General features: G+C 49.3%; 2 protein-coding genes across 2 annotated transcripts in view; one reads left to right on the plus strand and one right to left on the minus strand.

Annotated features, from left to right (window-relative positions):
- The window catches only part of sspo (SCO-spondin), a 90774-nt gene extending 83337 nt beyond the window's left edge, over positions 1-7437 (minus strand). The window contains 10 exon segments of the mRNA XM_060045785.1: positions 597-753; positions 1971-2096; positions 2474-2559; positions 2760-2918; positions 3004-3106; positions 4066-4289; positions 5109-5279; positions 5480-5562; positions 6670-6879; positions 7430-7437. Coding sequence (XP_059901768.1) covers positions 597-753; positions 1971-2096; positions 2474-2559; positions 2760-2918; positions 3004-3106; positions 4066-4289; positions 5109-5279; positions 5480-5562; positions 6670-6879; positions 7430-7437 — 1327 coding nt within the window.
- A 3028-nt stretch (positions 7438-10465) lies between these two features.
- On the plus strand, positions 10466-15047 carry aoc1 (amine oxidase copper containing 1). The gene is made up of 5 exons (XM_060045143.1): positions 10466-10642; positions 11568-13118; positions 13526-13814; positions 13955-14087; positions 14445-15047. Exons 2-5 carry the CDS (start codon positions 11570-11572, stop codon positions 14712-14714), a joined length of 2241 nt encoding a protein of 746 aa, XP_059901126.1. The 5' UTR covers positions 10466-10642; positions 11568-11569; the 3' UTR covers positions 14715-15047.
- Positions 15048-15343: the final 296 nt, after the last annotated feature.

The following is a 15343-nucleotide window of genomic DNA, read 5'->3' on the forward strand; positions in this document are numbered from 1 at the left end:
AAGCACCGGGCCCCTCGGACACTGGGGGCCTTGGGGGGGGGATGGGGGTGTCAAACATAGACAGACCCGTGTGTTGAGGAGAACTGAAAGTGGAAAGGACATGATGTCACGCATGATGTCACGCATGATGTCACGCATGATGTCACGCATGATGTCACGCATGATGTCACACATGATGTCACACATGATGTCACGCATGATGTCACATATGATGCCCCACATGATGCCCCACATGATGTCACACATGATGTCACACATGATGTCACACATGATGCCCCACATGATGTCACACATGATGTCACACATGATGCCCCACATGATGTCACACATGATGTCACACATGTCACACATGATGCCCCACATGATGTCACACATTATGTCACACATGTCACACATGATGTGAAACACGATCTCACACATGATGTCACACATGATGTCACACATGATGGGAGCTCTGAGGGAGGGGCGACCTCGTACTGAGGTTGGCGATGCGTGTTGAGTGATGCTCGGGATTGGACCCCATGCTGAGAGCACCAGCAGCCTGTGGAAACAGGGAGGGCTCAGCGGCTCCCCCAGGCCGGGCGAGCGGTACCCACCACACAGGGCGGCCGTCCTCCAGAGGGTGACCAGGTGCTGCTGGGCACACTCGCGGGCGTAGCTGGCCAGGGTGTCGCACACGGCGGCGGGCCGGCCCCGGGGGGCCACGCTGCAGTACAGGTACAGGCAGGTGTCCAGGTAGACCGCCGGATCCACCTGGGGAAAAACACAAGCAGGCTGTCTCCCTGCGGACAAATCCACGTCCTGCCCCGCCCCCCGCTACAGACGCATGAGCCAAATGCACTTCCTGTCCCGCCAACGCTAGACAGACACATGAACCGAATCCACTTCCTGTCCCGCCTCTGCTACACAGACACATTGAGACAAATCCACTTCCTGTCCCGCCCCCGCTACACAGACACATGAGGCAAATCCACTTCCTGTCCCGCCCCCGCTACACAGACACGTGAGGCTAATCCACTTCCTGTCCCACCCCCATTACAAACATATGGAGGGCAGACATTGTGTAAGAAGAATGACATCAGGGTGATGGATGAAGTTCAATTTGACAGACAGATGGATGGACAGACAGAGAGAAAGACAGACAGACAGATAGATGGATGCGACATTTATAACATTTAGAAGCAGAGTTGTACCAAACATTATCCAAAGGCGGTAGAATAAGCGAACAGCAGAGATAAGACAGCATTAGTTTCATGCTTCATGGCCGAGATCAGGATACAACAACAAACAGGCAGATGGACGGACAGACAGACGGATAAATCTATGAAAACTTTACAGCAGACTTCTACCAATCATTCTCCAAGAAGCAATACAATGGAATCACCGATAACGCCGATAACGACAGCGATAAGACAACATTTATCTTTCAAGTGTTAAAGGCTTCATCGAGATACATGGACATCATTCAACCCCACAACAACCACTCCCGTTATCTACTGTTTAACAGGAATTCTACTCTAGCTAGTAGTAAGGGGAGATCTGGGGTCAACAGAAATTGGATGTCTACTAAATGAATACTGCTTACCAACAGTAAAAGGTCAAGTAAGCAAACATTAAACTGAGCTCCTTTGACCAGGAATACAAGCATTGTATTCCTGCTCAAAGGAATACAAAGACAAATTCACTTATTCATACAATGACACATAATTGAATTTGTTCATTTAAAAGGCGACAATCAACATGGGCCTTGTGCCCCACTGCCTCATGGGAAATCCTACACTGACCCAGGAAGTGTCCGCTGCATCCTGGAAAAGGTGCACATCGAGTTCCCTCTTCCAGCTGAAGTGGGACAGCCATGCACCCCCATGTGACCTCTATTCTCTCCCTATTCAGCCTCCTCGCTGCTGAAAGTCTGGCCTTGGGTCTGTCTAAGTAGTGACCCCCCCCCAGGTCCCGGGAGATGGACTGACCCGCTGGTGGCACTGGGAGAAGGGGCTCTCCATCAGGCGCTGGCACTCAGCCTCCGCCTGCCTGCGCAGAGCGGCATCCCCCGTGAGGTCACAGCTGTGGCCCAGCTCGGCCGCGTCGCTGCAGCCCTGGGGGTCAGAGGTCAGAGGGGTCAGAGGTCAGCGGACACACTCCGATGACATCATACTCAGTAGCTGGTTCAATCTTTGTTAAGGCGCTGTCAGCAAAATCAGTATAAATTTGTTAGTGTTAAATAGCTTCAGTAACATGGTTCAACAAGTCCCTCTGCGCTGCAATAAAAAATAATTTAAATTGTATGGTATCCAGTTCCCACTTCCATCCAATCAGGAGAGAGAACTCCTCAAAGAGGCGGTCCTCTCTGCGTCCGCTACGTCAGCGATGGCCGTCCAAACCCTCCTTCTTATCTGTGTTAATATGCTCCTCAGCTTCCTATGAGCAGAAACAACACGAAGGGTTCTTCTGTGCCGGTGGCCACGGCGATCACCTGGTTCTGCGGGTCCGGAACCTTCCATGAGTTTCCAAAGCTTGCAGCGTACTGGGACAGCGTTCCGGCCATGGTGCGGAAGTCGTCTGTGTGTGGGGGGGATTTACATAGTACAAAGTTAGAGAGTTTTATTCATGAACAGGTGAACAGGGAGCATCTGCAGTTTTGCGCCAAATTTGGAGGCAAGCTATTTAAATATGGTTGAGAAAAGAATGTGTGATTCAAGAGGTAAGTGTTTAATATTTCGAGACAAGATGGAGAGTAGAGTGTTTCGCGCAACTCTCACCATCAGCGTTGTTGTTGTAGAGCCCACAGAGCCCCCTAGTGGTGGCCATGTGCTCAGCGGTCACCGTCAGGTATACCGTGTTGTTCAGATCAAACTTCACCCTGACCCCCAGGCCGCTCTCCACAAACACAAAGTCCCCCAGCCAATGGACACTGACTCCTAAATCAGGACAAAAACGAAAATCTTGAGTGACTTAAATCTGCTTTCGGTTATCATAAGACATTTCCAACAGCACATTCCCCACCATTTTGGAAGAAGGGTTCCCCCTGGTCGACCTGGACGTTGTTGAGGGTTAAATTCCGGAGGCGGACGGACACCAGGTCCAAACCAAGCATCATCCGGAGAGCCTGTAGCTCCATACATGGAGGTGGATTAGAGCTTCACATCGTGGTGTATATGGATTAGAGCCTCACAACGTGTTGGATGTGGATTAGAGCTTCACAGTTTGGTGGATGTGGATTAGAGCTTCACATCGCGGTCGAGGTGGATTAGAGCTTCATATCTTGGTGTATGTGGATCAGTGCTTCACATTATGGGGGATGTGGATTAGAGCTTCACAGCGTGCTGGATGTGGATTAGAGCTTCACAGCGTGCTGGATGTGGATTAGAGCTTCACAGCATGCTGGATGTGGATTAGAGCTTCACATCGTGGTGGATGTGGATTAGAGCTTCACAGCGTGCTGGATGTGGATTAGAGCTTCATATCGTGGTGGATGTGGATTAGAGATTCACAGCGTGGTGGATGTGGATTAGTGCTTCACACCGAGGTGGATGTGGATTAGAGCTTCACAGCATGCTGGATGTGGATTAGAGCTTCACATCGTGGTGGATGTGGATTAGAGCTTCACAGCGTGCTGGATGTGGATTAGAGCTTCACAGCGTGCTGGATGCCGATTAGAGCTTCACAGCGTGCTGGATGTGGATTAGAGATTCACAGCGTGCTGGATGTGGATTAGAGCTTCACAGCATGGTGTATATGGATTAGAGCTTCACAACGTGTTGGATGTGGATTAGAGTCTCACATCATGGTGGATGTGGATTAGAGGTTCACAGCGTGGTGGAGGTGGATTAGAGGTTCTCATTGTGGTGGATGTGGATTAGAGGTTCACAGTGTGGTGGATGTGTATTAGAGCAGGGACTTAAGGGCTCCGTAACCCCCTTGCGTTGCGTGAACATGGGACCATAATCAGCCCTTAAGGTGATGAACGGTTCCTTACTTTACTGCAGTCCTCTCCGCCCTTAGGTGACGAACGCCCGCTCACCTTACTGCAGTCGCCTCACCCTTAGGTGACGAACGCCCCCTCACCTTACTGCAGTCTCCTCCGCCCTCGCAGATGGTGCTGACGTAGACAGCCCAGGTGCCATCGGTGGAGGCCGCCAGCACGTAGGTGCAGCTGCCCTGGAAGTGAAAGTGCTTCCTGTCGAAGGAGCGGAAGTGGGCCCCGCCCCAGGTCACACAGGTGGCGGACCCCTGGGGGTCCCTGGTGCTGCCGAGCAGCCCCCCCCGCACCAGCAGGGAGGACTGGGAGTCTGGGGAGACCAGGGGGAGACACAGAGGGGAGGTTGATTCTCCCTGGGTCACTTCAAAGCCTCTTGGACGTGATTGGGTGGATTGGATTTAAACCGTTTTGCCTGCATGTATTGTATATGTGTGTAAATAATGGCACCCATTGCACCCATTGCACCCTCCCTGGAAGGAGGGATCCCCCACTCTGCGTTCCTTCTCAAGATTTACTCCTTGCTCTCTTTTCTTGACCTTTGGGGGGCTTGGCCGGTCAAGTCAAAGGATTATTAGCGCTTCGGCTTGGAGCAAGTTGGACTTTGGCTGCAGTCCTGGTAATGAGCGTTGAGGACGGTGAGATAAATCACTTGAAGTCATGCCAGGATCTTTCCCACAGGCACCTTATGACGTAGACTTCTTTTTTATCTCCACATTGCTCAATAGGTTCCAATAAACCTTTTGATCAGCGGATTATGCCATCAGAACTCAAATGTAAGGATCCTTGACATTTTATTTAACGGCAGCACAAACCTTGATTTTTAATACATATTTTTGTTAAGGGTTAGACATCATCATCGATAGCTTAAGGTGGGAGGCAGGATACAGACTCTAAAGACAATGTGCAGTTCATCGGTCAACATTCATTTACAAAATATTTCCCACATTCAGCCAAACCCCCAGAAATGCTTTTACTTTCTAATGAGCTGTGTGTGTGTTAGGGCTAGGCATGTGTGCGTGGATGCATGCATGCGTGCATGTGTGTGTGTGCGTGCATGTGTGTGTGTATGAATGAGCCGTGCACGTGTGTGTGTGTGTGTGTGTGTGTGTGTGTGACTGTGTTCACCGACCCGGCAGGAGGGTGTAGGTACATGACAGACAGGCGGCGTCTGAGGCGTTGCGCCAGCTCAGAGCCCAGGAGCCCCCACAGCACTGCTCCATGGACATCAGCGACGAGTTGTGGACCCCTGGGAAGTCCTCACAACTCCAGGTGGAGAAGCAGTGGCCGCGTACCCCCGTCCCTGCAGGGAGGAGAGGACAGGAGGCTTCTTGGTGGCCGGTGGCTGACGACGTAAACGTTTAAAATGGAACAGGAATCTGCAGGGGCTCAACGTATGAGGGCGGTCCATTCAAACGGCCGACCACACTTTCCCTTTGCGCCACACATTACCGCGTCCAACGTACAGTCAGGCCTGCTGCACCCCGAGTGGAGGCACCTTACCCTGGGAACAGTGAGGACCACCCCAGCCCTCACAGCAGCCCTGCACCGTCTTGTTCACCCTCTGGCTCTCGACCGCTGGAGGCCTGGAGGACAGAGACGCACAGAGGCAGACGTTGGATCCTCGCTGTCTCTCTCTGTCCATCAGAATCAGAATCACTTTTATTACATCTTATTGTACAGTACATAAGAGTAAAATTCTTGGGCTTGGTTCCTCAACATTCACATGGCAGCAACGGTACAAGATAAAATAAATAAAGATAAGAAACCATATGAAAAGAAACAAAGTAAAAAAATTATAATAAGTAAGTAGCAGCATCAATAATGATAAAAAGTAATGAGGTGTAATAAAGTGTGAAGTGTAGGGTGATCAAGTGGTAGTGATAGCAGCCACAGGTAGGGTTATTGTGCAATAGATAAATGCTGTGCAAATACAATAGATGGTTAAATACCAGTCTGTTGTTGTGGTGTGCGTGTGGATGGTTGGGGGTTAGTGTGTTTCACGTGTTTCCTCATGCGGTGGTCCTCTGGTTAACGCCACACAGTGTCACCGTTAGGGTACACCTCCGTTGTACAGAGTTTCTTCTTGCAGAAGCCAATTCTTAAAAACACACTCAAAGAGGCGAGGGCAACCGGAACCCAGCATCTGGTTCAACCTGCGCCTTAATCCGGAACCACTTTAAGAAACAAGTGGTTCAAGAGGAAGACTTTGATAAAGTTTGTAATAAAAACAAATGCCGTGCGGACATCATAAGGGACGGTAGAGGAGCCTACCTGCACAGGGAGCAGTTGGCCCCGGGGCCCCACGCTGACACCATAAGGGGGCGGAGCCTACCTGCACAGGGAACAGGAGGCCCCTGGGCCCAACGCTGCCACCATTAGGGGGCGGAGCCTACCTGCACAGGGAGCAGGAGGCCCCGGGGCCCCGAGCTGACACCATAAGGGGGCGGAGCCTACCTGTACATGGAGCAGGAGGCCCCGAGCTAACACCATAAGGGGGCGGAGCCTAACTGTACATGGAGCAGGAGGCCCCGGGGCCCCGAGCTGACACCATAAGGGGGCGGAGCCTACCTGTACATGGAGCAGGAGGCCCCGGGGCCCCGAGCTGACACCATAAGGGGGCGGAGCCTACCTGTACATGGAGCAGTTGGCCCCGGGGCCCCGAGCTGACACCATAAGGGGGCGGAGCCTACCTGTACATGGAGCAGTTGGCCCCGGGGCCCCGCTGCTGGTAGTACCGCGCGATCCCGTCGTCCCCCCCGTGTCGGAGGCGCATGCGCTCCACGTCCAGCCGCCACCCCTGGGTGCTGTACTGGTACACCTGGGAGCAGCCCACCTCCAGCTCCTGGCGGGGGGACAGCACGCGGTCCACCTGCTGCTCCACCCGCTGGGGGCACCAGCGCCTGGGAGGGAACCAGGGTCATCCTGTTTATAGACATCCCCTCCGTCATCGAGGTAGAGCTATAGACCTATCCATGAATATATCTATGGATCTATCTATAGATCTGTATCTAGAGATATAATGTAGAGACAGATCTATAGATCTATATCTAAAGATCTATATTTATATCTATAGATGTCTCGATAGATCGATCGTTATCTATAGCTAGATAGATCTATAATATATTAATATATATACCAATATCTATAAAGATATACATATCTATATGAATATATATAGATATATCTGTGTTAACAAATGTACTATTTTATTGACTTCAGCTTCAGCTCAGTCCGAAAACACAACACTAAGTACAACTTCTGCATTTAAAAGTTTGATGTAATTCAGTTGAATGTAATTTAATAATTATTTAGATTTTAAAAAGTAACTCTTTTTAGACATGATGTCCCCGATAAGGCACTAGAGGAAGTACAGGCAGTAAAAGATAGCTGAAGATACAACCATGTCTGGATTAACCGATGCTGTAGTAGAGTACTCATGTAGTAGAGTACTCATACATCGTGGGACAGTGTTTTCTGAGAAGTTCAATATCGTAAGCCAATCAATGAAAACCTCATTCTCAAGCTCATACGTTTCTACCTATAAACATATAAATATATATTTGAATGTTTCAATCAAATAAATACACACAGCTTACGACTACTGCGTCAGGGAAGCACTCCGAAAGCCGAATGAGCCAGACTAATAGGAGGAGTAAAGATCTCACGGACCACACGGCCTCCGTCAGCTAACAGGAGGAGCAGTAGAGATCTCACAGACCCCACGGCCTCCACCAGCTAACAGGAGGAGCAGTAAAGATCTCACAGACCCCACGGCCTCCGTCAGCTAACAGGAGGAGCAGTAAAGATCTCACACACCCCATGGCCTCCGTCAGCTGCAGCCCCAGCAGGACCAGGAGCATCGTCTCCCTGGTCCTCCATCCTGACATGGCTCCTGAGGATCTGGGGACACGAGGGGAGCACAGCCAGCATCGTCACATACAAACACCAAATATACACCGCCTCTTGTTTACTCGTATGCATTATCTTATTTATGTCGTCTCATTATTAGACATATTAATCAAATCCAGACATTAGGAGAGGCGTTCAAATGACAACGACTTATTAGGAACAAAGCGTTAAAGACAACATGAATTCAAGTAAGTAGTAATGATAACGCCTCCTCTGATTCAAGAGCTCGATAAGAGACCGAAGCATGATGCTCCGACCCGAAGACAAAATGGGGCCGCTTACCGTAAAAAGTGCTTTTCAGATAATGTTATGGGAAGATCTTTAAAAAACTGTTCAGTCAATCCTTGGCTGGTTATCAATTTGTCGGATTGGACCTCTTTTTTCCGTATCCTTGTCGGATCCAGTTGGACATAATCCTCCCTCGAGTGGCTTGTTGTCTTATGGGGATACAAGGTACGCCTTGTGCAAGTTTTAAATTGGGGGGGGGCAGCGTGCCATCTGAGGCCCCCGTCATTGGCTATAGGTGTCCGGTCACAGCTGGGGGAGCCAGCATTGGCCCTCGTTTCTATGATACAGGCACTGCCTCGCCCAATCAAACACAACACTGTAGGTAAGGAGGCCTTTCTGCTGTCTGAGAGAGAGGAGAGAGAGAGAGAGAGAGAGAGAGAGAGAGAGAGAGAGAGAGAGAGAGAGAAAGAGTGTGTGAACGAGAAAAAGAGAGAGTGCTAAAGAGAGAGAGAGAGAGAGAGAGAGAGAGAGAGAAAACAACAAGAGAGAGAGAGAGAAAGAGAGTGTGTGAAAGAGTAAAAGAGAGAGAGTGCTAAAGAGAGAGAGAGAGAGAGAGAGAGAGACAGAGACAGAGACAGAGACAGACAGAGACACAGAGACACAGAAGGAGAGAGACAGAGAAAGAGAGTGGGGGAACGAGAAAAAGAGCACAAAAGCGAGAGAGACAGCGAAAGAGAGTGAGAGAGAGAGAGAGAGAGAGAGAGAGAGAGAGAGAGAGAGAGAGAGAGAGAGAGAGAGAGGAGAGAGAGAGGTGAGAGAGAGGAGAGAGAGAGAGAGAGAGAGAGAGAGAGAGAGAGAGAGAGAGAGAGAGAGAGAGAGAGAGACGGAGAGATGTGTGCCTAACTCCCAGGATGAAGAGATGTTTGTCAGAGCCTAATCCTATAAGAAGAGATGTTCCATGAAAGATAGTGGGGGCGTTTATTCAATGAGGCGAGACAAAAGACATGGGGCCTCGCGGCTTTCACCCTCGCCAATATCCAACATCTGACCCCCTGACCCCCAGAAAAGGGAAGCTCAAACACAGCTGCCACCACAGCACACCTTGGCATGAGCTCTGGCCTCTGGAAGGAGTCATCACTGTCTCCACATTGGCCGCCGCTGAGCCCAGCATTCAGGGACTGCACCTCATGTTCCTCCTGAGAGTGGGAGAGGAGTCCTTTGTTGTGGCCCTGAGTCATAGTCAGCCGCAGACAGTTAGCGTCGGGTTCCTGGGAAGTTGCAGGGTTGCTGCAGTCTCAATTAGTGTCTGCCTGCAAAACAGAAACACAACGCAATCTTTAAAGTCCGGGGATCCAGTTTCATTCACATGCTTTTGCAATTCATAAGGACATTTACAAAAATACTTCTATAATTCAAGCTGTGTCTGAGAATGAGTGCCTCAAGAGTTTAGCAAAAGACCAGGGCATCCATTACAGAACTTCTCTGATCCACCTAGAACCTCTCTGATCCACCGGCACCTAGCAACTAGAACCACTCTGATCCACCTAGCAACTAGAACCTCTGATCCACCTAGAACCTATCTAATAAACCTAGAACCTCACTGATCCACCTATAACCTCTCTAACCCCCCTAGAGAGGTCTCTGATCCACCTAGCAGCTAGATTCATCCAGGGGGAGAGACCCATATTTCTGTAATAGTAGTAGAATTAGTAATAGAAAGATTTGGATTGCTTCAACAACAACAACAACAACAACAAAATACATTAGATGGGATTTTCTCCACTCAATTTGAAAGTGAATATTGAGCCCTATTGTACATGACACATTAACAAAGGAAGAACTAGGATAATGTTTCGGGTCGGGAGTGTGTTCTGCACTGGGGTAAGCCTCGGGGTCAGAGGACACGTGGTGTCACTGTCCCACTGCATCCAGTGGAGCGGAGCGCTCAGATGTCGGGCTCCATGCTAACCTCTTCTATTTCTGTCCACGTTTCAGTGTGTTGCATTGGATGCATGGCAAACAAGAGGTTGGGTGGACGGATGTTGGCGCTCCTAATCCACGATAATGGAAAAGCTCTCAGCATGTCAAAAATGGAAAACCTCTCAACATCATTGTTTCATTTCATTGCCCAAGTAAAGATAAATATTTGACTTATGCTGTCATTTACAGCACTGAACTCTCCCACTGTCCATGTACGTAGGACTCCTACACTGAAACAATTCTAGAGGAACATTTATCTGTAGATGGCATCTGTGATTTCATCATGTTTACAACACATTAGCCAATCATTTTCTTTCCCTGCAAAGTAGGAGGGTAAATTCCTAATTTTACACAACACTTTGATCCCTGCGCTAAGAGGGGAGATATTGTTGACTGGGTCGCGGGAGTACTCAGAGGACCGTGCTCTAGACGGGCTTTAAAGAACGAGGACCTGAGGCTGTGAAGTAGGAGGACTTCAAGCTTTAAAGAACCCAGACTCCAGGCTTTGAGAAACGAGGACTTCAGGCTTTGAAGTGCATTCCACAGGTACGGCGGCCAGCGTGCTGCTGCAGATTCTCATTAACATTCCTCTTTTAATTAAAATACTTGCTGTTTTGCAAGCCTGTAATGCAAACTTGAAGCCGAACTGTATAGTGGGGGGAGACCGTGCTAGTTCCTTGTCTGTGATACGTGATTTATTTGCGATGTGATATGAATGTTATTAATTCCTGATTCTGATGGAAAGCTGACCTATTAGGGATAAGGCTTTTAGTAGCCTGGAATAAAGTTAAATTAGTCAAAAAACTGGTTAATATATAGGATATGACGTATTTATTTTAATTATACATTACTATCAGAATATCAGTAATACTAGGATGGGTTTAAGTGAGCAATGGTTTATTGTTAATTAAATTCGATTTCAAGAAATTTGCTTACTGCCCAATTAATCAAATAAAATCGTAAAAAAAAATCCTATCAAATATTGCTTTCTGAGACTGATATCGTCACTTTGAACTGGCATACAAGAAAATGAAGTATTTTCTTCAACTATTATTAATGGAGATTTCTATAAAGATTGTTCTTCCTTGCTACTATACTTAATTCTCTCCCTCTCTCACTCTTTTTCTCGTTCCCTCTCTCTCGTTTCCTCTCTCTCTTTTTCTCGTTTCCTCTCTCTCTTTTTCTCGTTCCCTCTCCCTCTCTTTTTCTCGTTCCCTCTCTCGTTCCCTCTCTTTTTCTCGTTCCCTCTCTCGTTCCCTCTCTTTTTCTCGTTCCCTCTCTCGTTCCCTCTCTTTTTCTCGTTCCCTCTCTTTTTCTCGTTCCCTCTCTCTCTCTCGTTCCCTCTCTCGTTCCCTCTCTCTCTCTCGTTCCCTCTCCCTCTCCCTCTCCCTCTCTCTCTCTCTCTCTCTCTCTCTCTCTCTCTCTCTCTCTCTCTCTCTCTCTCTCTCTCTCTCTCTCTCTCTCTCTCTAGATATGAGGGTTCTCCATCTTCTTCTGTTCATGCTGGTGGGCTGTGGCGCAGCGAGAGTCCGGCGATCCAGAGAACGAGACTGGGCCCATCACGGAGCCTCCATGTTCGCAGACCTCTCCGTCCGCGAGCTGAAGGCTGTCAGAGACTACCTCCACAAACTACCAGAGCTGGGTTTGACTGATGCCCGCAGCATGCCTCTGACCAAGAACAGCATCCTACTGATTGAGCTCCACCTGCCGAGGAAACATGATGCCCTGAAGGCCCTGGACCGGGGGCAGGCCAAACCTCCCCGAGAGGCCCGGGTTGTGGTCCAGTTTGGGAACCAGGCACAGCCTAATGTCACTGAATATGTTGTCGGCCCCCTACCGTTCCCCCACAGCCACAGAGTCAAAACCTTCAAGAGAAATAAGTCCATCCCGTTTGAATCCCGCCCCATGACTTTCGTAGAGTACAATCACATGAGACGCATCCTGGAGAAGATTACCACCCAGGCTCGCACGCTCCTGTTTGAGACGTCCGGAGGGTTCTCTTTCACCAACTGTACTGACCGCTGCCTCACCTTCACAGACATTTCCCCCCGTGGGCTCAATGTAGGGGAGAGGAGGAGCTGGGTAATGCTCCAAAAGAATGTTGAGGGTTATTTCATGCATCCTATTGGATTTGAGGTTCTTGTTAACCACAAGGACCTAGATTCGGAAAAATGGTTTGTTGAGAAGGTGTGGTACAATGACCAGTACTTTGACAGCATGGAGGAGCTGGTAAGAAAATATGAGGACGGAGAATTAGTGAAAGTCCAGCTGCCTGAGCATGACGAGGAAGACCTCTTCTCCACCTACATTCCCCGTGGCAAAAGCAACTCTGCCTCAGACATCCATGGGCCCAAGTTTGTCCAGCCACAAGGACCTCGCTATCACGTCGACGGCAACTTCATCGAATACGCGGGATGGTCCTTTGCGTACCGCGTCCGCTCCTCCGCCGGCCTCCAGATCTTTGACCTTCGGTTCAACGGAGAACGGATCGCCTACGAGGTCGGACTGCAGGAGGCCATCGCCTTCTACTCTGGGGACACGCCGGCTGCCATGCAGACGAAGTTCATCGACTCCGGTTGGGCGATGGGCACCTCTACATTCGAACTGGCGCCTGGTATTGACTGTCCGGAGATCGCCACCTTTGTCGACCTGTACCACTACTACGACACGGACAAACCCGTGCACTACAAAAATGCACTGTGTATTTTTGAGTTAAACACAGGGATCCCACTCAGAAGGCATTTCAACACAAACAATATGGGGGGGTACAACTTCTATGGAGGCCTAGAGAATAACGTGCTGGTGTTGCGGGCGACCTCAACAGTTTACAACTACGACTACATCTGGGACTTCATATTCTACCAGAACGGAGTGATGGAGTCCAAGGTCAGCGCCACGGGATACATCCACGCCACGTTCCTCACGCCAAACGGACTTAACTACGGAACCAAGGTTTATAACCACGTACTGGGCAACCTGCACACACACCTGATCCATTACAAAGTGGACTTCGATATATCTGGTGGGTAGGAGTGACCTTGTAAGTAGAGTTGCCGCTTTAAGTGAAAGGCATTTATCGAGGAAAATGTTCTTACCTCTTATTGATACAATAAATGGTTGAAAAATGATATGAATGGGCTCCCAGATAAGACGGCCATCTGGACTTTAGTCCAAATATGGGTCAGCCCTTCCAAGAATATTGAACCCTGCTGTGTGAATTAGGACAATGATTTATCTCGGGTTCCATGTTTTCTCTAAACTTTTTACCACAGCCCGTGAGGTGACGTAAAATGGAATGAGGAGAATTAGGGCCAGGGTTAACGTTATGTGCAAATGTAATCTACGTCAATATTATTTTAGAACAGATCTAAAAAGATTTCCACACATTTTGAAACTGGTCCTTGTTCTTTTTATGCAATGGTGACGCAGGACGGGAGAACAGCTTTGAGTCGATTGACCTCAAGTATGTCAACTTCACCAATCCCTGGAGCCCAAACGACCACATCGTCCAATCCAAGCTGCACAGGACGCAGCACGCCACAGAGCGCTCCGCTGCTTTCCGCTTTGGGAAGAAGATGCCGCGCTACTTCCACTTCTACAATGCCAACGAGAAGAACAAATGGGGCCACCACAAGGGCTACCGCATCCAGCTGAACTCCCACGCCCACAGCGTTCTGCCCAGGGGCGTGAAGGAGGAGAAGGGAGTCACCTGGTCACGGTAAGGAAACCAAGCTCCTTACGCACACTATGCTCTCAAATGCTCTCAGAAAACACATACATGATACATGCATGGTGTGTGTGTGAGTGTGTGGTACACGTGACATGTTTGGTCGTAATACTTAACAAATGACTCGTTAGGTACCCCCTAGCTGTGACCCGGCATAAGGACAGTGAGGCCAGCAGTACCAGCATGTACAACCAGAACGAGCCCTGGGACCCGGTGGTGTCTTTTGAGGATTACATCCGCGACAATGAAAACCTAGAAAACCAGGTGGGTTTTCCTCTGACTGTGGACCATAGAGATGGACACAGTGGCATAGATAAATGGTCTTGATGGAATCCGTTACAGTGGAGATCTAACCCTAACACCTATTCCAGTAGGAGCCATGTATTTATGATCTTGGTGCTGGACAGACTGATCAAACCGTCAAAGAAGTTTATCCCCTATGCCAGCCGGTAGCCCCACCCTACCCATCCCTTATACAGGGGTCTTGCTCAGATAGTCACACCTTAGAGACAAGCTACATTGAAATAACATGCGAATAATTTTAGGCAGAGTAAAACCCCAGCTCTAAGCGATCACCGCTCATGATGTCGCCCTTAACGCTGATGCTGCTGTTGAGTGCAGGACCTGGTGGCGTGGGTGACGGTCGGGTTCCTGCACGTGCCTCACTCAGAGGACATCCCAAACACGGCCACGCCTGGGAACTCCGTGGGCTTCTTCCTGCGCCCCTTCAACTTCTTCGACGAGGACCCCTCGCTGGCGTCCAAGAGCACGGTCATCGTACGACAGGACAAGGCCGGGAACCCGGTGGTACAGAGGTGGACTCCGGCCCGGGTGGGACACTGTGTCTCGGACCAGCCCTTCTCCTACAACGGCACTTATGCATTGGTCTAGAGAGGATCCGACGCCCGACGACTGATTGAACCGGCCACATGCTGTGATGCTAATATGCACAAGCCTAAAGAGATTATATGTTCTATTTATATCATGGAGTTCGATCAATTGGCATGTTCACAAAATTCGATTTAAGTTTGAAAAGGATAGGAATTTAATTGTGTCATCACAGTATCGTAAAACCATCTTTAGTTCACAGCAAATGTACAAGCACGCCGAATCACTGGTGCTTATATGATTAATGTAAATGTAACTAAAAGCTAAATTTATGTGCACAACATGAATGTGATGCAAGACCTTTTTTGCTAAATAAAGCAGGCCAAATCCCTCCAAGGTGTTTTGAATGAATAACAGCTAGTCAAACAATGCCAGTAGCGTTTGAGTCTGACCCCTATGGGCCCACAGTAGACAACAGACCTGATCAGACCCTCACAACAGCCTCCAGACTGAACCAACGTTGAGCTCCCTACGCTAATCCCCCTGTGGGTCTCCATGGCTAAGGGTTAGCTGCTCCGAGCATCCAGGATGCAGGATGCAGAGCATCCGTCACTAAGTGGGGGGGGGAAAGGCCCGGCTCCCAGCGCCTCCACTTACCTCTCACAGCAGGGGTCATTTGAGCTGTGAGGACA

This window comes from Gadus macrocephalus, chromosome 23 (genome assembly GCF_031168955.1).
Source record: "Gadus macrocephalus chromosome 23, ASM3116895v1".
NCBI classification, from domain to species: Eukaryota; Metazoa; Chordata; class Actinopteri; order Gadiformes; family Gadidae; genus Gadus; species Gadus macrocephalus.